The 24,495-nt window shown below is 42.0% G+C and overlaps 1 protein-coding gene across 1 annotated transcript; it reads left to right on the top strand.

Annotated features, from left to right (window-relative positions):
* Positions 1-2,374: 2,374 nt before the first annotated feature.
* On the top strand, positions 2,375-3,959 carry LOC113657297. Its single transcript, XM_047821133.1, has 4 exons — positions 2,375-2,506; positions 2,624-2,888; positions 3,094-3,409; positions 3,567-3,959. Exons 1-4 carry the CDS (start codon positions 2,375-2,377, stop codon positions 3,853-3,855), a joined length of 1,002 nt encoding a protein of 333 aa, XP_047677089.1. The 3' UTR covers positions 3,856-3,959.
* The last annotated feature ends 20,536 nt before the right edge of the window (positions 3,960-24,495 follow it).

The following is a 24,495-nucleotide window of genomic DNA, read 5'->3' as shown; positions in this document are numbered from 1 at the left end:
GGTATTTGTAAAAAAATTAATCTTTATAAGAAATTAAAAATATTATTAAGCAGGTCAGACCGCCCTTCCTCAACCCTGTAAATGATATAATTTACAACCTGTGGTCCAGGATCAATGAATTTTCTTCAACATTTATACATTTAGAAATTCAACACCTAAGTCAACTCAGGAATAGACAACTCTACTTCTATAAAAAAATAAATACAAAATGTTAAACAAAATGCTCATGAAATAAATCAATACTGAACGTGTCAGAGGAATTTATTACATGTAAATTCAGTGCAAAATCTGATCATCTGAGGTACAATGCAAACAATCCACTGTCCATTTATGACATCGCATACAATTTACAATGAGAAAAAAACAGTGTGTTGTTTCTGAGTTCAGACAGTGTTAATGTCACCTTCTCGGACTACAGATGGTTCTCATGTCGAAGGCTTTCACACTTTAGAATAACCGTAAATGCGAATAAATGTATTATGTTATTATTGCATCAGAATCAACACTTTATCATGCTAAATCTTAAATCTTGTGGCTGCCGATTTTTTATTTTTCTTAAAACGTCCAGAAATATAGGTACAAATGAATTTTACACATAAAATGAACAGAACATATGAACAGATCACATATGAACGCAGCCTTCAGTGTCAGAGCTCTAAACAATCCAACGTTGGAAACAATGGGAAAAAAAGAGTTTGTATGGTTTTATGTTAATTGGAGGGACTAAATAAATGTATGCAATAAATAAAAACAAGTTGTAATTATAAACTATAAATTGTTAAATGTATGACAAGTTGTTTTATAATAAAGTCCAAATTGCATATATGAGGCGATTACGATGTATGTTTACAGACAAAGATCCTATGATCGTTAGAGGTTTGAATATGATCAGTCTCAAATTTTAAATGTATTAAAATTTACTCATTCATTCATTCATTCATTCATTCATTCATTCATTTTCTACCGCTTATCCGAACTTCTCGGGTCACGGGGGGCCTTGTGCCTATCTCAGGTGTCATCGGGCATGGTGGAGGTAGCATTATGCTTTGGGATTGTTTCTCTTCAACTGGTCCAGGGGAACTTTTCAAAATTGATGGGAAATAGCTCTAAATACTAACTATTTTGGCACAAAACCTTCTACCCTTTTTTCCCCCAAAAAAATCTTTGAACGGTCCGGTCAGGGCACAGACCTCAATCCCATCAAAAACCTATGGAATGACCTAAAACGAGGAAGATCCCTAATAATTTGAAGAATCTTGAACTTTTTTTGCAGAGAAGAGTGGGATAAAATTCCAGATGTCTTGAAAAGTCTAGATGTGTGAAATTAATAAAGACTTATTGACAACGACTTGATGCTGCATTAAAGGCAAAAGGTGCTTTCACAAATTTGGGAGGTGTTGTCACGGAGTCATCAGGTCCTTCACTCACTCACCAGCATTCACATTACCCTGAGTACTAATCAGAACCACCTGCTCCGCATTAACCAATCAACACACACCCTATATAAGCCACTCTCAGTCAGTCAGTTGTTGTCTGGTCTCATATGTTCTAAAGTGATTTTTCCCTGCAGTCATTCAAGCTCCAGACTCATGCGCCTTCTTCTCCCGCAAGTTCACCCCGGCAGAGGCCAATTATGAGATCGGCAACCGCGAACTCCTAGCCATCAAACTTGCTCTTGAAGAATGGAGACACTGGTTAGAGGGTGCCAAATCCCCATTTATCGTTTTCACTGATCACAAGAATCTACTATATCTCCGAGATGCTAAAAGGCTGAACCATCGTCAAGCTTGATGGGCCCTGTTCTTCACCCCCTTCAACTTTACCATCACCTATCGTCCAGGAGTGAAGAACAAGAAAGCTGATGCTTTATCCCGCATCCACACACTTGAGGAGGAATCTGACCAACTAGAGACCATCCTTCCATCCTCCATGATCGTCAGCCCAATCCAGTGGACATGTGAAAGAGCAAATACTGTCCATCCACCACCAGAATGTCCAGCCAATGTTCAGTTCATTCCTTCGTCTCAACGTATGCCCCTCATCAACCAAGTACACACCTCAGTTACCACTGGTCACCCAGGCATTAGCCGAACCCTCTCACTCCTCCCAGGGGAAGTTCTGGTGGCCCAGAAATACCCAAGATGTCAGGAGGTTTGTGTTAGGGTGCTCAGTCTGTGCCACCACCAAGACACCTCATCATCTACCCACTGGCAAACTTTATCCTCTTCCCATTCCCAACCGTCCATGGTCAAACTCAGGGATCGATTTCGCAACAGACCTGCCTACTTCTGAGGGAAAGACCTGCATTTTCATTGTGGTCGACCGTTTCTCTAAATCTATCAGGTTAATCCACCTCAAGGGCCTCCCCACAGCTATGGAAATTGCAGGACTAATCTTCGAGCATGTATTCAGGTATTTCGGTATTCCTGAAGATATTGTCTCTGACCGTGGTACTCAATTTACCTCCAGAGTCTGGAAAGCTTTCTTCAAACGCCTAGGTGTGGCTGTCAGTCTATCCTCCGGATATCATCCCCAGTCTAATGGTTAGACGGAACGGAAAATTCAAAACGTCAGTAAGTTCCTTCGAGCTTTCGGTCAGCTCCACCAGGACAGCTGGGGTTAGTACCTCCCATGGGCCGAGTACGCACAAAACTCCTTGAGACAGCAAACTACTGGCTTAACGCCTTTCCAGTGTGTACTCGGCTACCAACCACCTTTTTTCCCTTGGTCAGATGAGCCTTCGGATGTCCGGTCTGTTTACCATTGGTTCCGTGAGAGTGAGAGGGTATGGAACTCGGCGCATCATCAGTTGCAGGGAGCCGTTAGAAGACACGAGGGCTGCTGTCACTCGTCGTTCATCCACTCCGTGTTACCAAGTAGGTCAAAAGGTATGGTTGTCCACGAGGAACATCCGACTACAGCTCCCCTGCAAAAAGCTGAATCCTCGGTACATCAGACCCTTTGAAATCGTTAAGGAGATCAATCCAGTGGCATTCCCACTTAAACTCCCCAGTACCTATCGTATACATCCAGTCTTTCACGTGTCTCACTTTAAACCTTATCACTCACCAGTCTCTCTCCCATCTCTCCCAGGTCCTGGAGCTGAAGAAGTACCCCCACCTACCCTAGAAGAAGACACCGGGATCTACTCGGTGAAGGAGACCCTGGATTCCAGACGTCGGGGTGGGGCTCTACAGTATCTCGTCGATTGGGAGGGGTATGGACCTGAGGAACGTTCATGGGTGCCCCGAGATGACATTCTGGACCCCAATCTCCTCTGGGAGTTCCATGAGTCACACCCAGGCAGACCCGCACCTCGACCCAGAGGCCGCCCACCTCGACGCTCTGGTGTTCCAGGTCCTCTGGAGCGGACCGTGAAGGGGGGGGGGTACTGTCACGGAGTCACCAGGTCCTTCACTCACTCACCAGCATTCACATTCCCCTGAGTACTAATCAGCACCACCTGCTCCGCATTAACCAATCAACACACACCCTATATAAGCCACTCTCAGTCACTCAATTGTTGTCTGGTCTCGTATGTTCTAACGTGATTTTTTTCCCCGCAGTCATTCAAGCTCCAGACTCCCGTTTGCTTCTCAACAATCGGCTCTCTTTCCTTCTCCCTCACCTTCGGGGCTACAGGATTATCTTCCCACCTCTACTAGCTCCAGTCTTGGATCCTGTCTCTCCTTTCCCTGTGTTCTCCCCAGTGTTTGTGTTTGTGTGTGTGCGTGCTGCAACCTGGTGGTGCTTCGTACAGCTCAAGTACGATACATCTGTTCACGGACTTTAATAAACTTCACTTTGTCTTTGCTTACCCTGGCTCATGGCATGTGTATCATTACAGGTGTTTAGACTTGTGGTATTTTTTTATTTACATTTTTTATTTCTTTTGATTTCTTTTTGTTGCAATATTCCATTAAACATGTACCAAGTCTGCCATTTATGTTACTCTTATTTCTGTCTTTCTATCCAATGTATATCATTACTTACATCAATCATTTCTAATAATACTTTATTCATATAGTAATAAATTAATTCCACTCAACTACAAACTGTTCATTATTTCCTGCCCAGTGTCACATAAATGAGGATAACGTTCATTTCTGTGTCTGGTTCCTCTCAAAGTTTCTTCCTCATATCATCTCAGGGAGTTTTTTTTTCTTGCCACTGTCACCTCAGACTTGATCATTAGGGATAGTTGTTAAAGATATATAATAATTTCGTTTTAAACCTTAAAATTGTAAAGGTTTTAAATGTTAATTCTGTTACTATTCTTATCTAATCTTGCTTTGAGGCAATATGAATTGTTAAAAGTGCTATACAAAAATGCAGGATGAAGTTGAGAGACAAATTGAGTTATTTGAGAAATAAAAATGTATTTAAGTAGCTTGAGTAGCTTTTGCTCTTATAGATCCAAGCAATAAATTGGTAAATGCAACTTAGTAAAATATAATCAACTTCAGATAGAAGTGTTACAACAATGTTTTAATAAAATACACAGTTTTTTACACAGCAAATTACACAAATACACAACAAAATGTTACAAAACCTAAAAATCTACAGAGAACAGAAAAATATAACCAGATACTGTAGTCTAGACTATAAAAATATGAAAACACTTCAAATGGATTATATGATGTGAGGCTATCAAGTTTAAATTGCTATTCTATATTTGTAATAATACAAAAACTCCGTAAGGTTAATAGCTGACGTGTATTCACACCTTTGAGAGACGATTTCCAATCATTTTGTAGACGTAGTCAACGTTTTTTTTGCACGCATCACATAAAGTTCCTGGCTCGTCTACTTTCTGCGTGAGCGAGAGAGAAGACACACAAAAGAGCAAAATATTGTTTAGAAATCTAACAATCCGATTAGCGAGCTGTTTTTACCTACCTGCTGATTGCGCTCGTACGATTTAACCTCAAGGCCTCTGACGCCAAAGGGCCGATCCTCACAGTGCACAGCTCCTGGAGAGGAAATACAACAACCTCAAAAGCAGTTACTTGTAGAGATTGTTAAGGGATTTGAGAGGAAAATGATGTTAACTGAAATGTATAAAAAAAATATATAATGTAAATCATACAGGAAAAGGACAAATGATTTTTATGATCAATTTCAGTAATGAAATTGTTGTATTTTTTTCCCCTTCAGTAATGATTCGAAACCTTTTTTCCATCACTCATCATTTAGAACAAAAAGCACTCTAAACACTCCTCTTTTTCAAACAAATATCAAATTGGAATTTAAATTAAAATTTTATTTGTCACACACACAATCATACACGGTACGATATGTAGTTAAATGCTTTCTATGACTGTCCTTGAATTAAAAATAGCCAAGTACAATTGGGCACAAGTACAGTAGATACAATATAAAGAAGAAATAAATATTTCAAATTCTATAGAAAATATAGAATCAGAAAATAAAATATAGAATCAGATCAGATGTAGTGTTGAGTGTAAATATGTGTCTAATGTAATATTATATCTGCAATTTAACAATTGTATTGTTCTATTATTATTATTATTATTATTATTATTATTATTATTATGTAATGGTGTGTTATGTAATTATAATATATTAATTCTATTATGTATTATGTAATTGTATTAAAATGCAGATATAATATTATATTTTGTCGTTTTTTTCACTTGACACTTACCTACAAATAGAAGCAAAACTCCAAGCTGGAAAACAGTCGTCATTTTCTTTGTGTCTCGAAGCAGGTTGAGCCTGTTTTTGTTCATTTAGGGGGCTTTTATTGTCAAACTCAAACTCCTTTATGCGTCAAGGTTGAACTTTCACACTAGAAACTTGAAATTCATTTACACCCACAAGTGTGTATGAACCTTGTGGTAAAAACGCGTTATTGCCAAAAATGATGAGTTTTAATAAATGTACTGAGGACTGTTGCACTGTTTATCATGCTACAGTCAACTCAAATTCTGGCTCCTTTCACATTACATTACATTTACAGCATTTGGCAGACGCCCTTATCCAGAGCGACATACATAAGTGCTTAAATCTCTAACATTGAACATGCTGTGAGAAAAAAAATTTGCTTTGCAATTTTTATAAGATATACCTTTATTCGTCCCACAATGGGGAAATTTCTCAATTTATCAATGCAATTTTATGTGAAATGTGGGTTTTAAAAATATTAGCACTCTCACAGTAGAATAACTGTGTAGAATCTCACCCTGTTATTCTTGACATTCTTTCTATTACACTTGGTATTGTGTAACTAAAAATACCTTTTATTTCTCTTAAACACACATTTACAATTCTGTTAAATAGTTGAGTTACTACCTTGTATTCATTTTGTATTGTAGCTCAACACTGATGTGACAAAATGAATGAGTCAGATCATTTGACTCATCTCGACTCTTTTGGCACCTAAATGCCCCAAAACCTTTTTTTATTTTATTAATTTCTTTTTTAATTTTTGGCAGAAATTGTTTCACAAAAACTTACTCTATTTATATTTTACTATCGACATAACTTTTTAAATAACAGTTTTTAAAAGACTCATGATATAATTTGTCAGGATTCATAAACACAACTGAGAGTCAAATATATGACTCAGTAATTCCAGTAATTCACACTAATGAACGGTTCATGTGTTGAAAAGAGAAACATTCCAGTGACAGTGACTAAATCTATGTTAGATAGATAGATAAAGAGACAGAGAGACATGCATGGTGTGAGGATGGTGTGTAACGGTCAGTAACACAGTGGGTTTTGACAACATTTGGGTGCCTCACGCAAGGAAAGCACGATTGTTATGTTTTTTTTAACTCAGTGGAAAAAGTACACATAATGGTGCAAAATAAATTTGTGTTAAAGGGCTCACTCATAACGGTACTTCCTCTCAGTACTCCAGCTAAAAACATCATACTCCTAAATATTTCTCCCTTCCTGAAAAATGAGACAATTGAAAAAGAACTCTCCCATTATGGAAAACTGGTCTCTGGCATTAAGAAAATACAGATGGGTGTAACGTGTCTGTGTTTCCCCTTGTTTCTGTCTGCCGTCTCTCCCTGATGTTAATTGTTTGCTCCGCCCACTCATTCCTTACCATGGACACTAATTGCATTCCATCTCTTCCCCAGGTGTTTTGTCTTTGTCTCTGATTGTCTCTGCTTTGTGATTGGTCCGTGTTTACTATATATACACTGTTTGTTCATTTCCCTGTGGTGAGTCATTGTTGGTGTTTGGTGGTTTCTCTTGTCTGTTCCTGTTCCCTGTCCTGTTCAGTGTTCTGACCTGTTTTGCCTGCATGTTTCTGTTTTGTTTATTAAATAAGTAAAACTGCATTTGGATCCACACTTGCCTTTGTCTCACCATGTCACATCGTGACAGAACGACTCACCCCATGGATCCAGCAGAAATACTGTTTTGTCTTTGTCAGGAGTACTCCCTGGTCGAGGAATATACGGAGGTATTCGTGGACCTGTGCAATCAGGTCGACTTCGATGAGAAGGCGCTCAAGGACATTTTCAAGCATGGACTAAGGGACATCCTTGAAAGCCTTGGCTTTCAGATGTGCTGCGCAACAATTGAAGAGAGCTAAGATCATCAGAGAGAAAGTGGAAGAAATCACAACTTGATGCAGATCTTGATTTTTACAGAACACTTCTTGTCAAGTTCTCCTCAGATGTGACTTCTGCCAAGACTTCCTTCTACAAGGAAAAGCTTGAAGCTTCCTCACATGACCCTCGGAAATTCCACAACATCATCTCTTCTCTGCTCAACTCCCCGGCTCCACCTTCTTCATCCTCCCTGACTGCAGAAGACTTTGTTTCTTTCTACAGGAGAAGATTGAGGAAATTTGCCGGACCTTCACTTCAGCCCCGACTGCACTTACATCTCAGAGTATGCATTCCCCTACACCAGGGGTCGGCAACCTTAAACACTCAAAGAGCCATTTGGACCCGTTTCCCACAGAAAAAATACCACAGGGAGCCACAAAACCCTTTTGACATCTAAAATGAAGATACACTGCATATATGTTTTTTTTTTTTTTTTTTTTACCTTTATGGAAAGTATAGAAAAAACTGTAGTGTGTTGCATTTATGAAATCAATTAACAGCTATCGATTAAATGCAATTTTATTTCTGCAGGCAAACAAAAATATTTTGAACAGTTTGAATTAACCTTAAGAAAAAGACGCTGGGTTGAAGGTTACTTTCAAATAAAATGTTTAATATATAATTGAGTCCTTCGTATTCATGACCAGGGCTCTCAAGTTTTGAAGACAGGCAAGCATGACATCTCCAACCCCTCGCTTTTTTTCATTGTATGTTGCGTTAAATCTTTCCCAGATAGTGCTATTTTCTGATTGGCTATTATTGTGTAGCCTCTTTTTTGATTGGCTGATAAGTGTCAGGCTCGACTAAGAACTGAGACGCTCTTGATTCCTGCCCGGTTCCACAGAAGAGACAGCAGTGCGGACTGATACATTTTGGGCCCTGCGGCTTATTAAATATATGATAGTCAAAGTTTTTCTGCGTGAGAATATGATGTGCGGCGGGAGAGCGTGAGAAACGCCCTGCATGACATAAAAAAAATTTAACTTGCCGGCTGCAGCAAACCAAAACTGCCCTGCTTCTGTGTGTCGGATTTCGCAAGTCGGCAGTTATGACATATTTTGAGCGACCCAAAAAAAAAAAAAAATTAAACTCGGTTTATTTTAATGTTACAAGAGCATCATGATCTTAGAATTCAGAATTACATTTTTTTTTTAAAAACTAACAAAAATAAAAAATTTAAATTAAATATTTTTCCAAATCTACAGGGAGCCGCAGCATAGGGGTGAAAGAGCCACTTGCGGCTCTGGAGCTGCGGGTTGCCGACCCCTGCCCTACACCTTCGTTGTCACATTTCTCAACTCTGACAGCAGAAGAGATTTTACAACTCATCCAGTCCTGCAATCCTACCACTTGCCCATTGGATCCACTCCCTACCACTATGCTCCAGACCATCTCACAAAACCTCTTGCCCTTCATTTCCACTATCGTCAATAGATCCATAGCATCTGGTCAGGTACCAACTACTTTCAAGAGAGCAAGGGTTATTCCCATCCTAAAGAAACCTGCTCTGGATCCATCAGACATCAGTAACTACAGACCGGTATCACTTCTGTCATTTCTTTCAAAAATTCTTGAACGCATTGTCTATAGTCAATTGTCTGTCTATCTCTCACAGAACAACCTCCAAGATCCCAAACAGTCTGGCTTTAAAGCAGCTCACTCCACAGAGACAGCCCTTTTGGATGTCTCTGAGAAGCTACATACTGCTAGATCAGCCAAACTGTCATCCATCCTTATCCTCCTTGACCTTTCAGCAGCGTTTGATACGGTCAACCACAAGACTCTCTTATCCACCCTCAAGAGTCTTGGGATTTGCGGATCAGCTTGGGAATGGTTTGCCTCCTACCTGGAAGGACGCTCATATCAGGTAACATGGAGGGGAGTGACATCTGCTTCACGCAGACTCTCCACTGGCGTCCCACAGGGCTCAGTACTTGGTCCTCTTCTTTTCTCCCTGTATACTCACTCTCTTGGGGAAGTTATTTCATCACATGGGTTCTCTTACCACTGCTATGCTGATGATACACAACTTATCTTCTCTTTCCCACCCTCAGATACCACAGCTTCTGACCGGATCTCAGCATGTCTGGCAGAAATTTCATCATGGATGACTGCTCATCAGTTAACCTCTTACGGACCTCAGCCTATATCCATTGTCCAACAAAAAGTGGTACAGCTCCCACATACTTTGACACACAGGGGTGAGCCTGGTCTCATTTGAAAGAAGAGATTCTCTAGTTTCAGAAACTAGTTTGATTCTAGGCCTTACTGGCACAAAGTTACAGGGGTTTGAATGCAGGTTTTCCAGTCCGCCTGGGTTGTTTTTCTGATAAACTGATTAATCTTATTTTTCTGGAACATGTTAGGGACAAACCAACAACTGAGAGTCATAGTCACATGTCTTGGCTTTCACCAAAAAAAAACTCAAGTCAAAAGACCCAAAAATGGATTTTATATGAATATTTTTCTATGGCCCTGGTCGTCGGGTGCAGCGTTTTTGTGTACTTGTTTACTACATAACTTTGAAATAAAAGGCTGCAGGCTCAGTCTGACAAGCCATAAATAAGCCTAGACTCTCTCTCTATCACTCTGGTGTGAAAACAGGCCTGTAACTTGACACCCTGAGCTGTGAGAGGGACAAAAGGTCAGGGATTACGCAAGAATTCTTCTACGCTTCCAGTTTACGCAGACACAGGCAAAGAATGTAAAGCATGTCGCATACTGTTGGAATCGTCTGCTTATTGGCTAAACGGCTGTATAGGTCCCGGCCCATTTCATTGCTATTGGAAGGAGTAATTGTCAGTCAAAGGCGGGTTCCCAAAAAATGAGGTCATGCCACCATTGGCTTCCCAGCCGTCTATCTCTGCCATACAAGCACCGATTGGCTCAAATGAGGGCTTATTTGATTCGTTAGGACCTGGGCTATAAATATGACGTAGACTTTGAATTTTTGAATATCCCAATTAGGAGTTAGAGCGGCAAAACGAGATGATGGCGCACTTCTGTTTCCAGTTTTCAGAACACTAACAGAATATTTGCGGCGCGACCAGAGCGTTTTGGATTAAAAGGCTTACAGATTTTTGGACCTGTGTGGATTTTTGTGGATTATTTGTGTTGGAATATATTACCCCAGTGAAGAAAGAGACGCGTCTAAAGGTAAGGGAAAACCTGTCTAGCGCCACCTAGGTCAGTTTTGTCCGAATTTTTTTTCTAATTGTATGAAGGCTGTGAATCATATTGTGCTTTGTGTGTGGGCTTAAAAAATTATTGAGAGTATAAACTTTACTAGGTAAATAGGTTTGTTCGTGTTTTTGGAGGATTTGATGCTTTAAAGTTGAATTGAAGCTTGTTTCTGGGTCATCCCCTAGTGGTCACTTCTACTTCCGTGCCATGTACGGCACAGGGCCCGTAAGAGGTTAAAGCTCAATCCTAGCAAAACTGAACTGCTGTTCATCCCAGGTGATTCATCCCCAGGTCATGATCTTGCTATATCCTTGCACAACGATCTGATCTCCCCTTCAGCCACAGCTCGCAACCTTGGGGTAACCATGGACAATCAACTGTCCTTTTCCTCTCATGTTGCTAATGTGACTCGCTCATGTCGGTTTTTCCCTACAACATTAGAAGGATTCGGCCATTTTTGTCCACACAGACTGCTCAGGTATTTGTTCAGTCTCTTGTCATTTCTAGACTGGATTATTGCAATGCACTGCAGGCAGGTCTACCTATGAACGCAATCCGTCCTCTGCAAATGATCCAAAATGCAGCTGCCCGGCTTGTTTTCAACCTGCCAAAGTTCTCGCATACCACCCCGCTGCTGCGATCCCTCCACTGGCTTCCGGTAGCTGCATGCATCCGATTCAAAACACTGATGCTGGCCTACAAAGCCAAAAATGGACCAGCTCCCTCTTACCTCAAAGCCCTCATTATTCCTTGCACTGCACCCCGCACCATCCGATCTACCAGCACTGCTCGACTGGTTCCACCATCTCTCAGAGTAAGAGGCAAGTATACTACACGACTCTTCTTTGTTCTGGCACCAAGGTGGTGGAATGAACTTCCCCTAGAGGTCCGGACAGCTGAGTCACTGGCTATTTTCAAGTGGCGGTTGAAGACCTACTTATTCAGGAAACACTTCAACTAGCACTTCTTTCCTTATCTTTTGCATTTAAAAAAAAGAAAACCTTTGACGCTTTTTCATTGTAACTTTGAACAAATGTTTTAAACTCATGGTATCTTAAGTATGTAACCTAGTGAACCAGCATTAAGGTATTCAATGTTAGAGATTTAAGCACTTATGTACGTCGCTCTGGATAAGGGCGTCTGCCAAATGCTGTAAATGTAAATGTAAATGTGAATCCTGCGGTATTTGATGCCGTCTACCCGAGAGAAGATAAAAACATTCTCGGAGTTCTTCAACTTGGCATTGCTCCTGGACGGGTCCATGCTAACCTTGAGCGGTGTAGAGACGGAAGCTGCCCGTAAATATTTTTTGGGGGGAGGCAGCAAGCATCGGGATCTGTGGGCTACAGAGCGGAACCAGCCACGGACGCCCGAATGCCCTACAGTACCTCCGTCCAGCCCAGTCCCGTGCACACCAGTGACCGAGCCAAGTCTCATGGCTACCGTACCGGCAAGCTCGGTTGAGGCCCGTGCTAACCGGCTGGGTTAGGGTTAGGCACAGGGTTAACCGACCGGGTCGACGAAACCGACTTGGTTGACGGAACCGACCGGGTCGACGGAACTGACCGGTCGACGGAACCTGCAGAACCGACCGGGTCGACGGAACCTGCGCAACCGACCGGGTCGACGGAACCTGCGCAACCGACCGGGTCGACGGAACCGACCGGGTCGACGGAACCTGCGCAACCGAACGGGTCGACGGAACCGACCGGGTCGACGGAACCTGCGCAACCGACCGGGTCGACGGAACCGACCGGGTCGACGGAACCTGCGGAACTGGCCGGGTCGACGGAACCTGCGGAACTGGCCGGGTCGACGGAACCGACCGGGTCGACGGAACCTGCGCAACCGACCGGGTCGACGGAACCTGCGGAACTGGCCGGGTCGACGGAACCGACCGGGTCGACGGAACCTGCGCAACCGACCGGGTCGACGGAACCTGCACAACCGACCGGGTCGACGGAACCGACCGGGTCGACGGAACCTGCCGAACCGACCGGGTCGACGGAACCTGCGGAACTGGCCGGGTCGACGGAACCGACCGGGTTTACGGAACCAGCCGAACCAGTCTGGTCGACCGAAACGACTGAGTTGGAGAACGCAGTCGACATAGTGACACCCAAACTCCCTGAACTCTCTGCCTGGCCTGAACCTATGTATGTTCCTGTTTTATCCGTCCTGTGTTTCGTTTCGCTGGATTTTCCAGCCCTTCTACCTCCTGTCCCTGTTTACAGGCCCAGAGCACCACCCTGGCTGCCAACTCCGTTATGGTCTCTGGCTCAACCTCCGGCACCACCCTGGTCTCCGGTCCTGCTCTGGTCTCTGGCTCCGCCTCCAGCACCACCCAGGCCTCCTGCTCTGCCGGCACCGCCCTGGCCTCCTGCTCTGCCGGCACCGCCCTGGCCTCCTGCTCTGCCAGCTCCGCCCTGGCCTCCTGCTCTGCCGGCACCACCACTACACGAACCCGACCCGCCCTCCCATCCTGGTTGCGCCTTCGCTCCACCCTCCTGGACTGGTTTTTGTGGACTTGGGAGCGTCTGGAAGCTTCTCGTTGGGGGGGAGGTGTTCTGTAACGTGTCTGTCTGTGTTTCCCCTTGTTTCTGTCTGCCGTCTCTCCCTGATGTTAATTGTTTGCTCCGCCTACTCATTCCTTACCATGGACACTAATTGCATTCCATCTCTTCCCCAGGTGTTTTGTCTGCTTTGTGATTGGTCCCTGTTTACTATATATACACTGTTTGTTCATTTCCCTGTGGTGAGTCGTTGTTGGTGTTTGGTGTTTTCTCTTCTTGTTCCCTGTCCTGTTCAGTGTTATGACCTGTTTTGCGTGCATGTTTCTGTTTTGTTTATTAAATAAGTAAAACTGCATTTGGATCCACACTTGCCTTTGTCTCACCATGTCACATCGTGACAATGGGAAGCAAAGTACCTAAAATAAAAAGTGCCAATGTAGTGTCTTTTAGAAGACAAGTGTTCATGATACTGAACAATGGTGTGGATGAGCTTGAGTTGGTCATGAAGTTTCGGGTTGAGGGCTTTGACTATGTGGTTTTTGTCACAGACTCGGTCATGAAATGCTTTAATTGTGGAGAGACTGGGCACTTGGTCCGTGCATGCCCAGGAAAAGTAAAGACGGATAGGGTGACAGACAGGAACACTGAGCGGACTGAGCTGACAGACAACCATTTCATTTTCATTTCATTTACGGCATTTAGCAGACACCAGAGTGACTTACAACTGAGCAAGTGAGGGTTAAGGGCCTTGCTCAGGGGCCCAGGAGTGGCAGCTTGGTGGACCTGGGGTTTCGAACCAATGACCTTCCGATCAGTAGCCCAACACTTTAACCACTGAGCTACCACATCCCACACCACAACAGTGTATCTGGGGAGGGTGAGCCAACTGTAGCTGCTCCCCTTGTGGCTAAGTCTGCTGTAGCTGACTCTCTTGTGACTGAGCTCGTAGCGGCGGCCTCATCCATACTCCACCCTGTTGTGACTGTTCCCCCTGCAGTCATGGCTGGGCACAGTGGAGGTAACCCTGATGCTACTGTGGCAAAACCCACAGGGGAAATAGCAGGAGCAATTGAACCTACAATGTGTGAAAAAAGAATGGGTGATATGATATGAGCTGACATAAGCTGTGGTAAAGCCAAAAAACAAGCCAAAAAAAAGAGTCAGAGGAGGAAGTAGAGAGCGATGATTGTTCAACTGACTCAAGTTTGTCACAGGTTTTACAACTAGGTGAAGGAGAGTTGGTCTATACAGCTGCACACAACTCTAAGTTTTTAAATGACACAAATCCTGGAAATAAATCCTGTAAATCCTGAAAGGTTTTTTCCGGACACAGAACAATTTGTTCAAGATGTCAGAAAATTAAAGCAAAGTGGTGACCAAACTTAGACGAAATACAAACAAATGAATGTAACTTGTTGGTATGCATAGATCTGATTCAAATTAAAATTAAAAAACAATGTTTAACTATAGAAGTTTAAGAATAATCTACTATATAATGAGTGCAATAAGTGTAATAACCATTAATATTAATGGCGCCAGGTATCACAGAAAAAGAGCAATTTTTTTTAAAACTGATGAAACAGAAAAGAGCAGATAAAATCTTCCTGCATGAAATGCACGGTCATGCAGGGAACTGTTCGGACTGAGAGAGTGAGTGGAAAGGGCTTGTGTACTGTATTTAAATCACAATAATTCTCTTAGTGGTGGTGTTGCTCTTATGTTTTCACAGTCCTTTATTCTGCAGTCTTATGAGGTTGAGGAAATTTTAAAAGGAAGACTTTTAAAAGTACGGTTTAAGAAACAAAGTTTTTGTTTTTATCTGTGTGTACGCTCCTACTCAGAGTGTAGAGAGGATGTTGTTTTAAAATAAGCACGGCTATTGGTTCTTGTAAGCAGAACAAAGTTTTAATCATTGGAGGTGACTTTAAATACATGGCACTTAGACCACTTAGAACCTCATGCCGCCTCTTAGAAACGACTGTGTTAGTTAATAGAGACATATTGGGGCATTAGTGGCTCAACGTTTTTGTTGATCAGAGGATCGGGGTTCAAGGCCCAGCACCGCCAAGCAGTCACTGCCCTTGAGCAAGGCCATCAACAAACCCTGCCCCAAGGGTGCTGTATCATAGTTGCCCCTGCACTCTGACCCCAACCTCCTCAGTTGGGGTATGTGAAGAAAATAATTCCACTGTGCTTTAATGTATATGTGGTGATAATAATGGCTTCTATGCCTCCATTCTATTCTATGAGGTGAGTGATGTATGTAGAAATTTCCACAGAAACCAGAGACAGTACACATGGTCACACTGCAAGGAAAATATACTCTCACAAGCAAGACTTGATCGATTTTATAGTTTAAAACATCAGCTGAATATTTTAGGTCATGTTTTGTTTATCCTTTGGGCTTTTCTGTCAGGACTCTTGGCCATGTGCATCTGTTTATATATTGTGTCACGTGTCTGCCCCGCCCTTGTCTCTTCCTCCCTGCCTCTGCACACCTGTTCCTCATGTGTTAACTGTTGTCAGTATTTAGTCGAGCCGTGTTGCCTTAAGCAGCGCAGAATCCTCTGTTGTGTTCTAGTCGTGTCTGCTTCAAGTATTTTGTCAACAGTACGCTCAAATGACTCAGAGATGGGGGACTCAACTTGACTCGAGTCAGACTTATGTCGCAAATTTGAGACTTGAGACTTGCTTGACAAATATTAAAAAAAGACTCGACTTGACTTTGACTTGACATTCATGACTTGAGACTTACTTACTTGTGACTTGCACATGTGTGACTTACTCCCACCTCTGTAAGAACATCGCCAGATCTCTTAGAAGTGGTGGAACTCCAGGGTTTGGTGGCATCTACAGGAATTTGAGGCCACATTGAGGCTCTCAAAAGAAACAAAAAATGCGTTGGATGAGTTGTTGGGCACAACAGTACAGGGGGCGCAGGTCCGCTCTTGCTTATAAAGTGTAAAAGAGATAGATGCTCCATGCAAGTTCTTTTTTGGTCTGGAAAAAAGAATGGACAGAAAATATTTATACATGCTTTACGAACAGAGTCAGGGGAGCTTGTAACTGATCCTACAAGAATTTGCAAGCAGACAGTCAGCTTTTACTCAAAGCTGTACAAACGTGAGCTCACAGATGTGCAAGAGGTTGAGGAAGTTTTTTTTCAAGCTTTTCCTAGGCTAACCTAGGGGTCAGTTAGTGAACTCGACAAGGATTCTTGCGGAGCTAGAAGCTGCACTGAGTAGCGTGGAGAATGGGTGGTCACCTGGAATTGATGGGCTGTCAGTGGAGTTCAATAAAGCCTTCTGGTCGGTGTTGGGGCAGGACTTGCTAGAAGTACTGAAGGAAAGCCTAAAATATGGAAGCTGCCTCTGAGTAACCGTAGGGTGGTCTTTATCCTCTTACCAAAGAAAGGTGAGCAAACAGTTGTGGGGAACTGACTGGCGCCCTGTTTCACTAGTATGCACAGACTTTAAAATGCTCTCAAAAGCATTATCAACAAGACTGGGGAAGGTATTGGAACAAGTAATTTACTTTGACCAATGTACTGTGTGCCTGGCAGATCGATTCACGACAATGTACATTTGATTTGAGACATCTCTAGGCTATTGGGGCTGAAGACTGCTTTTATTTTCATGGACCAAGAAAAGGCTTTTGACCATGTTGAACGCTATTTGTGGAGGGTTCAGCTCAGGGTTTATAGGTTCATAACAGTGGTTTATGTGCACCTCTTAAAGTGTATAGGGGCATCATGCAGGGCTGCTCTCTGTCTGGCATGCTATACACCCTTGCCATAGAACCATTACAATGCCAGTTAAGAAGCAAAATGACTTCTTTATCTGTACCAAGTTGCAATACCCCATACTGTGTATCGGCTTATGCATATGATATTGTCATTATAAGTGTGTTTTAACTGACATTATTGTGATAATAATGTTTTAACATTGGCAAGGTTAAATTGGAAAATAAGTGAAGCCATTTTAATTGCGGATTAGAAAGGACTCTAAAACGGTGTTTAAAATACTTGGGAGTGTACCCAGGAGTTTAACTATGTAAAGAAAAACTGGGAAGGTATAGGTGAAAAAGTAAAAGGATGTCTAAATAAATGGAGATGTCTAAATAAATGGAGATGGCTTGTTCCAAAGATGTAAGGGTCATATATTGTAAGGGAAGGACACTGGTTGTAAATGACTTAGCTGCTTCAATGGCACAGGCTGGCCCGTCTCGACCCTCCTCCAAATCTACTAGCGGATCTACAGGTCACAATTGTGGACTTCTTCTGGGATAAGTTGCACTGGTTACCACAAAGCATCCTATACCTACCCAAGGAACAGAGCAGACAAGGACTTATTCAGTTATTGAGCAGGACTGTAGCATTTCGTCTGTCTTTCGTGCAGAAGCTACTAACTTGTCCAGAGAACATCTCATGGAGAGCAGCTGCGAAGGGATACTGCACACAGTGGGAGGATAGAGACTGGACAGACAAGTTTTTAACCATTTCAAAGTGCACAAGGAGAACTGTTCATCACTTTGCTGGCTCCTTGATGAGCCTCTTATCCATGGTACTTGGCTAGATGCAACGAGCAGGACTACACCAACCTTGACAAAAGCTCTGATCTTCTCAAGGACTGTGACACTGTAAAAGCTGGTCGAATTGACATGTCCAGATTTTGCACGCTCAGATGATATAACAACACGGATAAGGGTGAGGCCTGTCCGTGTTGTTACACAGCTTTTACAAAGATGGAGGTCTGTACTCACATTAGAGAAGCACATACAGCTCAAGGACTATTGTGCTGGGGTGTTCAGCCCTGAAGAAGGTGACCATGTCCAACCATAATGATTGTATTGTTGTGAGACACTGGCAGGTACAGGATGGAGTTACAGGAATCTTCCTGGGCTCCAATACTGGTTCTCAGCCAACAAACCTAAATAAATGTAAAGATACACCACAACCAATTATTAATTTATCTGCCAGAAGACAAACAGGAATATATGGTACAAAGAGAAGGAAAAATAGGGAAAGAAAAGAGAAACATAAGGCAAATAGACAAAGGAAAATCGATGTAAAAATACAAAAGGTTGAAGAGTTGGTTGAAGAGTTGAAAGACTTAAATATGAATTACGAAAAGAAGACAACAAGGGATCAGACACTGTACCTACACAGCTGGAAGAAGATTCCAAAAGGAAGGAAGATTATAATGCATTAAGTTTTATTTTCAGAAGTTCAGGAGAAATCTTTTCTTTTTCTTATGTTCATTCATTTTTCTATAATAGAATTAACAAGATTAATATTGCTTATTTTGACTGTGAACTTAGATGATTATTTTTCTTGCAGGGAAATCTTAAAAGCTCACTGTGCATTCGCTGGTGAAATCTGCAAATGAAGTGTTTTAACGCTTTTTTTTTTTTAACAAATTTTCAACAGCGAGAGAAAGTTTCAGTCATATATAATCACAGCTTGGCAGCTGCAGGGAGTAACCCTTGGCCCTAACATTCTGACGATTGTAAATAGTAGTCTCACTCATAGAGTTGTACCCCTACATTTTAAACACGCTATAGTGGAACCACTGATTAAAAAACCTAACTTGGATTCATCGGTTCTTGCTAATTTTAGACCCATTTCAAAACTCCCATTTCTTTCCAAAGTATTGGAAAAAGTTGTTATTAGTCAATTATTAGCCTATCTAGACTTGCATGGCTTGCAAGAGTTGTACCAATCTGGTTTTAAATCACTTCACAGCACGGAAACGGCCCTGTTAAAAGTTTATAATGATTTATTATTGACCACTGATGCAGGTAACTATGCTGTTCTTATGCTGTTAGATCTTACTGCTGCGTTCGACACCATAGATCACAATATACTAATCTCTTGTCTTGAGCATTGTGTTGGTATAAAGGGTGCCGTGTTACAATGGTTTAAATCTTATCTGGGTGAAAGAACTTTCTTTGTACGTCTTGGGGAATTTGTGTCTTCTACTGCATCTCTTGTATGTGGAGTCCCTCAGGGTTCCATTCTTGGACCGATTTTATTTTCTTTATATATATATTACCTTTAGGGTCCATTTTTAGGAAACATGGCATTTCATTTCACTGTTATGCAGATGACTTGCAACTCTATCTGCCTTTGAAACAGAAGGATGCAAACTCTGTGGCACCTTTGCTGAGATGTCTTGAAGATATTAAAGCATGGATGGACTCCAACTTCTTAAAGTTTAATGAAGATAAAACTGAAATAATTTTATTTCGACCTGGCGGTAAGATTAATACTCGTGATGTAGATCTGGGTGACTTAAAGTCATTTGTGAAGCCTGTTGTCAAAAACCTGGGGGTTTTAATGGATGGTGACTTTAAACTAGAAAAACAGATTAATTTGGTAGTTAAATCGTGTTTTTTTCAGTTAAGGCAATTATCTAAAGTCAAGTCATTTGTATCTTTTACTGATTTTGAGAGGGTCATCCATGCTTTTATATCATCCCGCCTGGACTATTGTAATAGTCTCTATGTAGGCATTGGTGAGGCATCTCTAACACGCTTCAAAGGGTACAAAACGCAGCTGCACGTTTATTAACGGGGACACGCAAACGAGAACACATTACACCTATATTGGCTTCCCTTCATTGGTTGCCCGTTCATTTTAGAATTGATTTCAAGATTTTACTTTTAGTTTTTAAATCATTAAATAAGATTGGTCCTAAGTATCTTTCAGACCTATTAAAGCCATATGCTCCATCCAGAGCACTTAGGTCTGCTGGGCAACTGCTTTTAGTATCCCCCAACGCAAGATTAAAGAGCAGAGGTGACCGTGCCTTTGCAGTAGCGGCCCCCAAACTCTGGAATAATTTGCCTTTGTACATTAGGCAGGCTCCTTCACTTGCTGTTTTTAAATCACATTTAAAAATTTTAAATCACATTTAAAAACATATTTGTATGGTGCAGCATACAACGCAGTACGAGAGTTACCTGTTAGGAGTTCTTTTTAGTGTGTTTTACTAATTATTATTGTATTTATTGCACTTTTATTACTTTTATTTAGTTTTAATTTATTTATTTATTATTATTATTATTATTATTATTATTATTTTATGCTTTTTAGTTCTATTGTTTATTTTATATTGTTTGTACAGCACTTTGGAGAACACCTGCTGTTTTAAAAAGGTGCTCTATAAATAAACTTTGATTTGATTTGATTTGACCATATAACCATATATAGAATTGTTAACCTTAAAGATGAGGAGAAAACATGAGTAGCACTCTGAGGGTCACAGACGATAAATGTTTGAAGGACAAGATTTGATGTTGGCTGTCGAAAAGCCCAAGAGGGTGCCAGACTCGACAGCGAAATCCAACTTGCAATTGTAATGTCACAAAATGTATAAAGGCTTGTCTTGAACTTGCATTCACCTAGAGGCAAGCTTAGTGTGTTATACTCAGTTATTGCTAATAGTGGGTGCATCATAGAGCAAATGCAAGCTTACACTTGGAGAGTGTTTCTTGGTTTGTTGTAATCTTTGCATTTTAATTACTTTTACTTATTCTAATACTGTTTGATTATTTGAAGGAGATTTTATTTCAAATTTTTATTTATAATACTTTTATTTTACTTTACATATATTACACACATTTATCTGTGTTACGGCAGATAACCCCCCCGGCCCACCCGCCCCGCACCACACGGGTCACGTCTAGGGGAAAAGGAAACCTCCAAGAGGGCGTGAAAAGGGAACAGAGTTGAGATAGTGGAATACCAGTTTCAAATCACTCTCGTCAATAATCAAACACATTCACCGAACTGATTAAGGGATAGGTTTAAGTTTATTAAGAATGAATATGACAAGTGGAAGGGAGCATCTCTTCGGGGTGTCCAATGGCCAAAATAACAAACAAAACCAGCCTCGCAATCAAAAGGAGGAAGGGGTTAAATAACCTAAGGGGACATGAAATAAAATACATTGAACCTCCCTAACTCTCTAACAAAAAAGTACAAAGCAAGATATCAAAATAAATAGGCTGGACACCCCTATGCTCCACATGATTGAGGAATCACTTTAAGAACAAAAGAACATAATCAACAGGTTATTCAAAAGATACGTTTTTACTAAATGATGGCAAGTTTGATCATCGTCCGGAAGAGGGATCCGGAGCTCTCTACCCAAACGCGGCCGTACCAAAAATGAGCTCCATGTTGAACGCCGGAAGCGCCCTTATAATGACCACACCTCTTCTGAACCACCAATCGAGAGAAGGGAAATCATCATTGAACAAGCTATTAGAACATGACAAGAAAAATACAGACAGAAATATACAAGAACATAGATTGTAACAATCTGTATTAAATTGCATTTAATAAAAACAAGGCCTCCCATTGTGAGGATCCTGCAAAGACAAAACGGTCTAAGTCTGACTCCTTCATTTAAAGATTCAAACAATAGAATATGTAGAAGAACTTGAAGAGGATCCTTTGTTAGAAGACAGAGGGACTTCGAAGGACACCTGCTTTCAAGGTAAGACCAACTCTGATAGTTGAACTTGTGTTTTCAAAACTAACCTGTGCAAACTAGGACACATTCCTTAGTGGGATTGTGGAAGGTTTCCTACGCAATCTGAAAACGTGTCACTAAGGGACATGTACGTCAGTATTAATTACTGCCAGAGGTACAGGCACGGTCAGGGCAGGCAAACACAACAACATAGTGCAGGTAGAAATCGTAAACAGGAAACAGGCAAAAAGATCAGGACAGGTAGCAAACGATCAAGAAACCAAAGACGGGAACAGAGTCAAAAAAACAGAACGGGAAACAAACATGGAAAACACTCAGACTGACTGCAAAAGCAAATCGACACTTCACACCGGGGTCAAGTTCAAGTGCGCTTAAGTAGCGTGGGAAATTGGCTACAGCTGGCTGCATACTTAGCCCCGGTGCGGGAATTGTGGGAACTGCAGTCCGGAAGTGTCTAGTACTCCAGAGAGGCTTCTCTGTGTTGATGCATGGGAAGCGAGGCAGGTGCTCCAGTCATGACAGAAACCCCGAGGTCCTCTCGGTTACCTCCAGGTCGGTCGGCAGACTTCAGCAACAAGGCATGGAAGGTGGGTGACATGCAATACGTGGGAGGTAGAGCAAAGCGGTAAGACACTGGGTTTATACGTCTGACAATCTTGAAAGGACCCACATACTTAGGGCTGAAACTCGCACTTCTTCGCCTTGGCATAGAGTCGGTGCTGGATCAGGCGCTTCAGTACGGCTCGTATATGCTGGACATGATCTTCCATGGTTTCAGAGTAGATTAAGATGTCGTCAATGTAAACGATTACCCAGCGGACCAGCATGTTGCGGAACACGTCATTGACGAAGGACTGGAACACTGCTTGACTGTTAGAAAGGCTGAACGGCATGACCAAATATTCGTAGTGGCTGGATTGAGTTGAAAAGGCGGTTTTCCATACATCTCCCTCTCTGATTCAGATGAGGTTATATGCGCTGCATAAGCCTAGCTTGGTGAATTAGCGAGCTTTGCGAAGCTGCTCCAAGGCCGATGGCACGAGTGGGAGAGGATACTGGAACTTCACTGTGATTTCGTCCTCCATCCTTCTTTTTAACAAAAAAGAACCCCGAGGATGCTGGAGAGACTGAGTGCCGAATGAACCCCTTCCTGAGCTCCCCCTCGATGTATACCTTCATGGCTGCTGATTCTGGTTGTGACAGAAGGAAAATCCTTCCTCTGGGAGGTGTGGCAACGGGCAGGATGTTGATGGCACAGTCATACGGTCGGTGTGGCAGCAGTTCGGTGACCTTGGCCTTGCTGAATGCCTCCGTGAGGTCCAGGTATTCTGTCGGGAGGCCAGGCACGTCGGTGGCGGGAGGCACGGTGGCTGTGGTGTTGAGTTGGAATGGTCCTTTTGTGGGCCGGAGGTGTTGGGCGCACTTCTTGCTCCAGCTTGAAATCTACGGTTCCGACCAAGAGATGACGGGGTTGTGTAGCTTGAGCCACGGCAGTCCCTCTGTTCCTGTTCCATCATTTAGTCCAGAGTCCAGATACGGCGGTATCTTCCCGGCCCAGGAAGGTTCACTCCTCTTTTACTTTACACCGTAATTTGAATTAAATTAACTTAATAGAGCATGTAGTTCAGACCAGATGTTGCAGGTACCTTAATTTGTGAGCGATACTCAGAGACAATCACTTATTTGGCACAAAAATATGGCATTTAATGAATGAGACAAACACAACATAAACTAACTACACAAACAAACAAAAGAAATAGGGAAAACAAAGATGAAAATAAAATAAAACAAAAGAAATTAAAATTGGGGAAAGGGAGGAAGAGACTGGAAAGAAGAAATTAGAGAAAGGAAGGAAAGGAATGGCAAGCTTAAACTTCAAAATTATTCACACCCTAACTGGGAAATCGTCACAGAAACTTAAATTCACCTTATGATTCAATGAAAGATTCCTACTTAAAATTGCGCATCTAAATTGATTGGTAGAGGAAACCGTTACTTGCATTGGCTTACTGCACAAGAGTCCGGATGCAACAGAGAAATCTCTGAAAATTCAGTTAGGGTGGGGTCAGACGTTCTTCCAAGTTCTCCCGAAGATCAGAGCAGTTGTCGTTCTTGGAAGTGAAGCTTGCTGGAACTTTTTTTGAAGGAAGATGGAGTCATCTCCAATCTGTTCCAAAAGTCTGACCACAGATTAGTGGTGTTTGTGACAATTTAAAGGTCGCGAACTCCACCCATCTTTGGGGAGATGACCAATACTTCTGTCAACATTTTGGAGGGAAAAACTCCCTTTGTTTCAGGTGTCTGTGGGCGTGGTTTAGCTATCAAACTCTTAAATGACTTTAAAGTTTTATCCAAGGTGTATTAAGACGGTATGGCACCTTTCGTGCTCAAATAAAATACACCAGTGTTTGAAAAATGAGTAACCGATAATTTTGTGGTCATTTGGATACTAAACATGAAGGGTAATGGCGGTATAAAGGCAGCGGTACATTACATACACAAATCAGTAATCGAAGGGTAACTGATGTTAATACGATATTGTGTTCTTATAAAGGCAAAGAAACAAAAATGAAACATACAACAAGATGCACTTTCATTAGGGAAGTAAAAAGAAAACGATAGCTTCGTATACATTCTGACATCAGACCTTAAAGGGGCATACAGCATTAGAACAGGTATACATTAACATGCCATGATCAG

This window comes from Tachysurus fulvidraco, chromosome 12 (genome assembly GCF_022655615.1).
Source record: "Tachysurus fulvidraco isolate hzauxx_2018 chromosome 12, HZAU_PFXX_2.0, whole genome shotgun sequence".
Lineage (NCBI taxonomy): Eukaryota > Metazoa > Chordata > Actinopteri > Siluriformes > Bagridae > Tachysurus > Tachysurus fulvidraco.
Note: the sequence above shows the minus strand (reverse complement) of the source record. Positions and strands in the feature narration are given on the sequence as shown.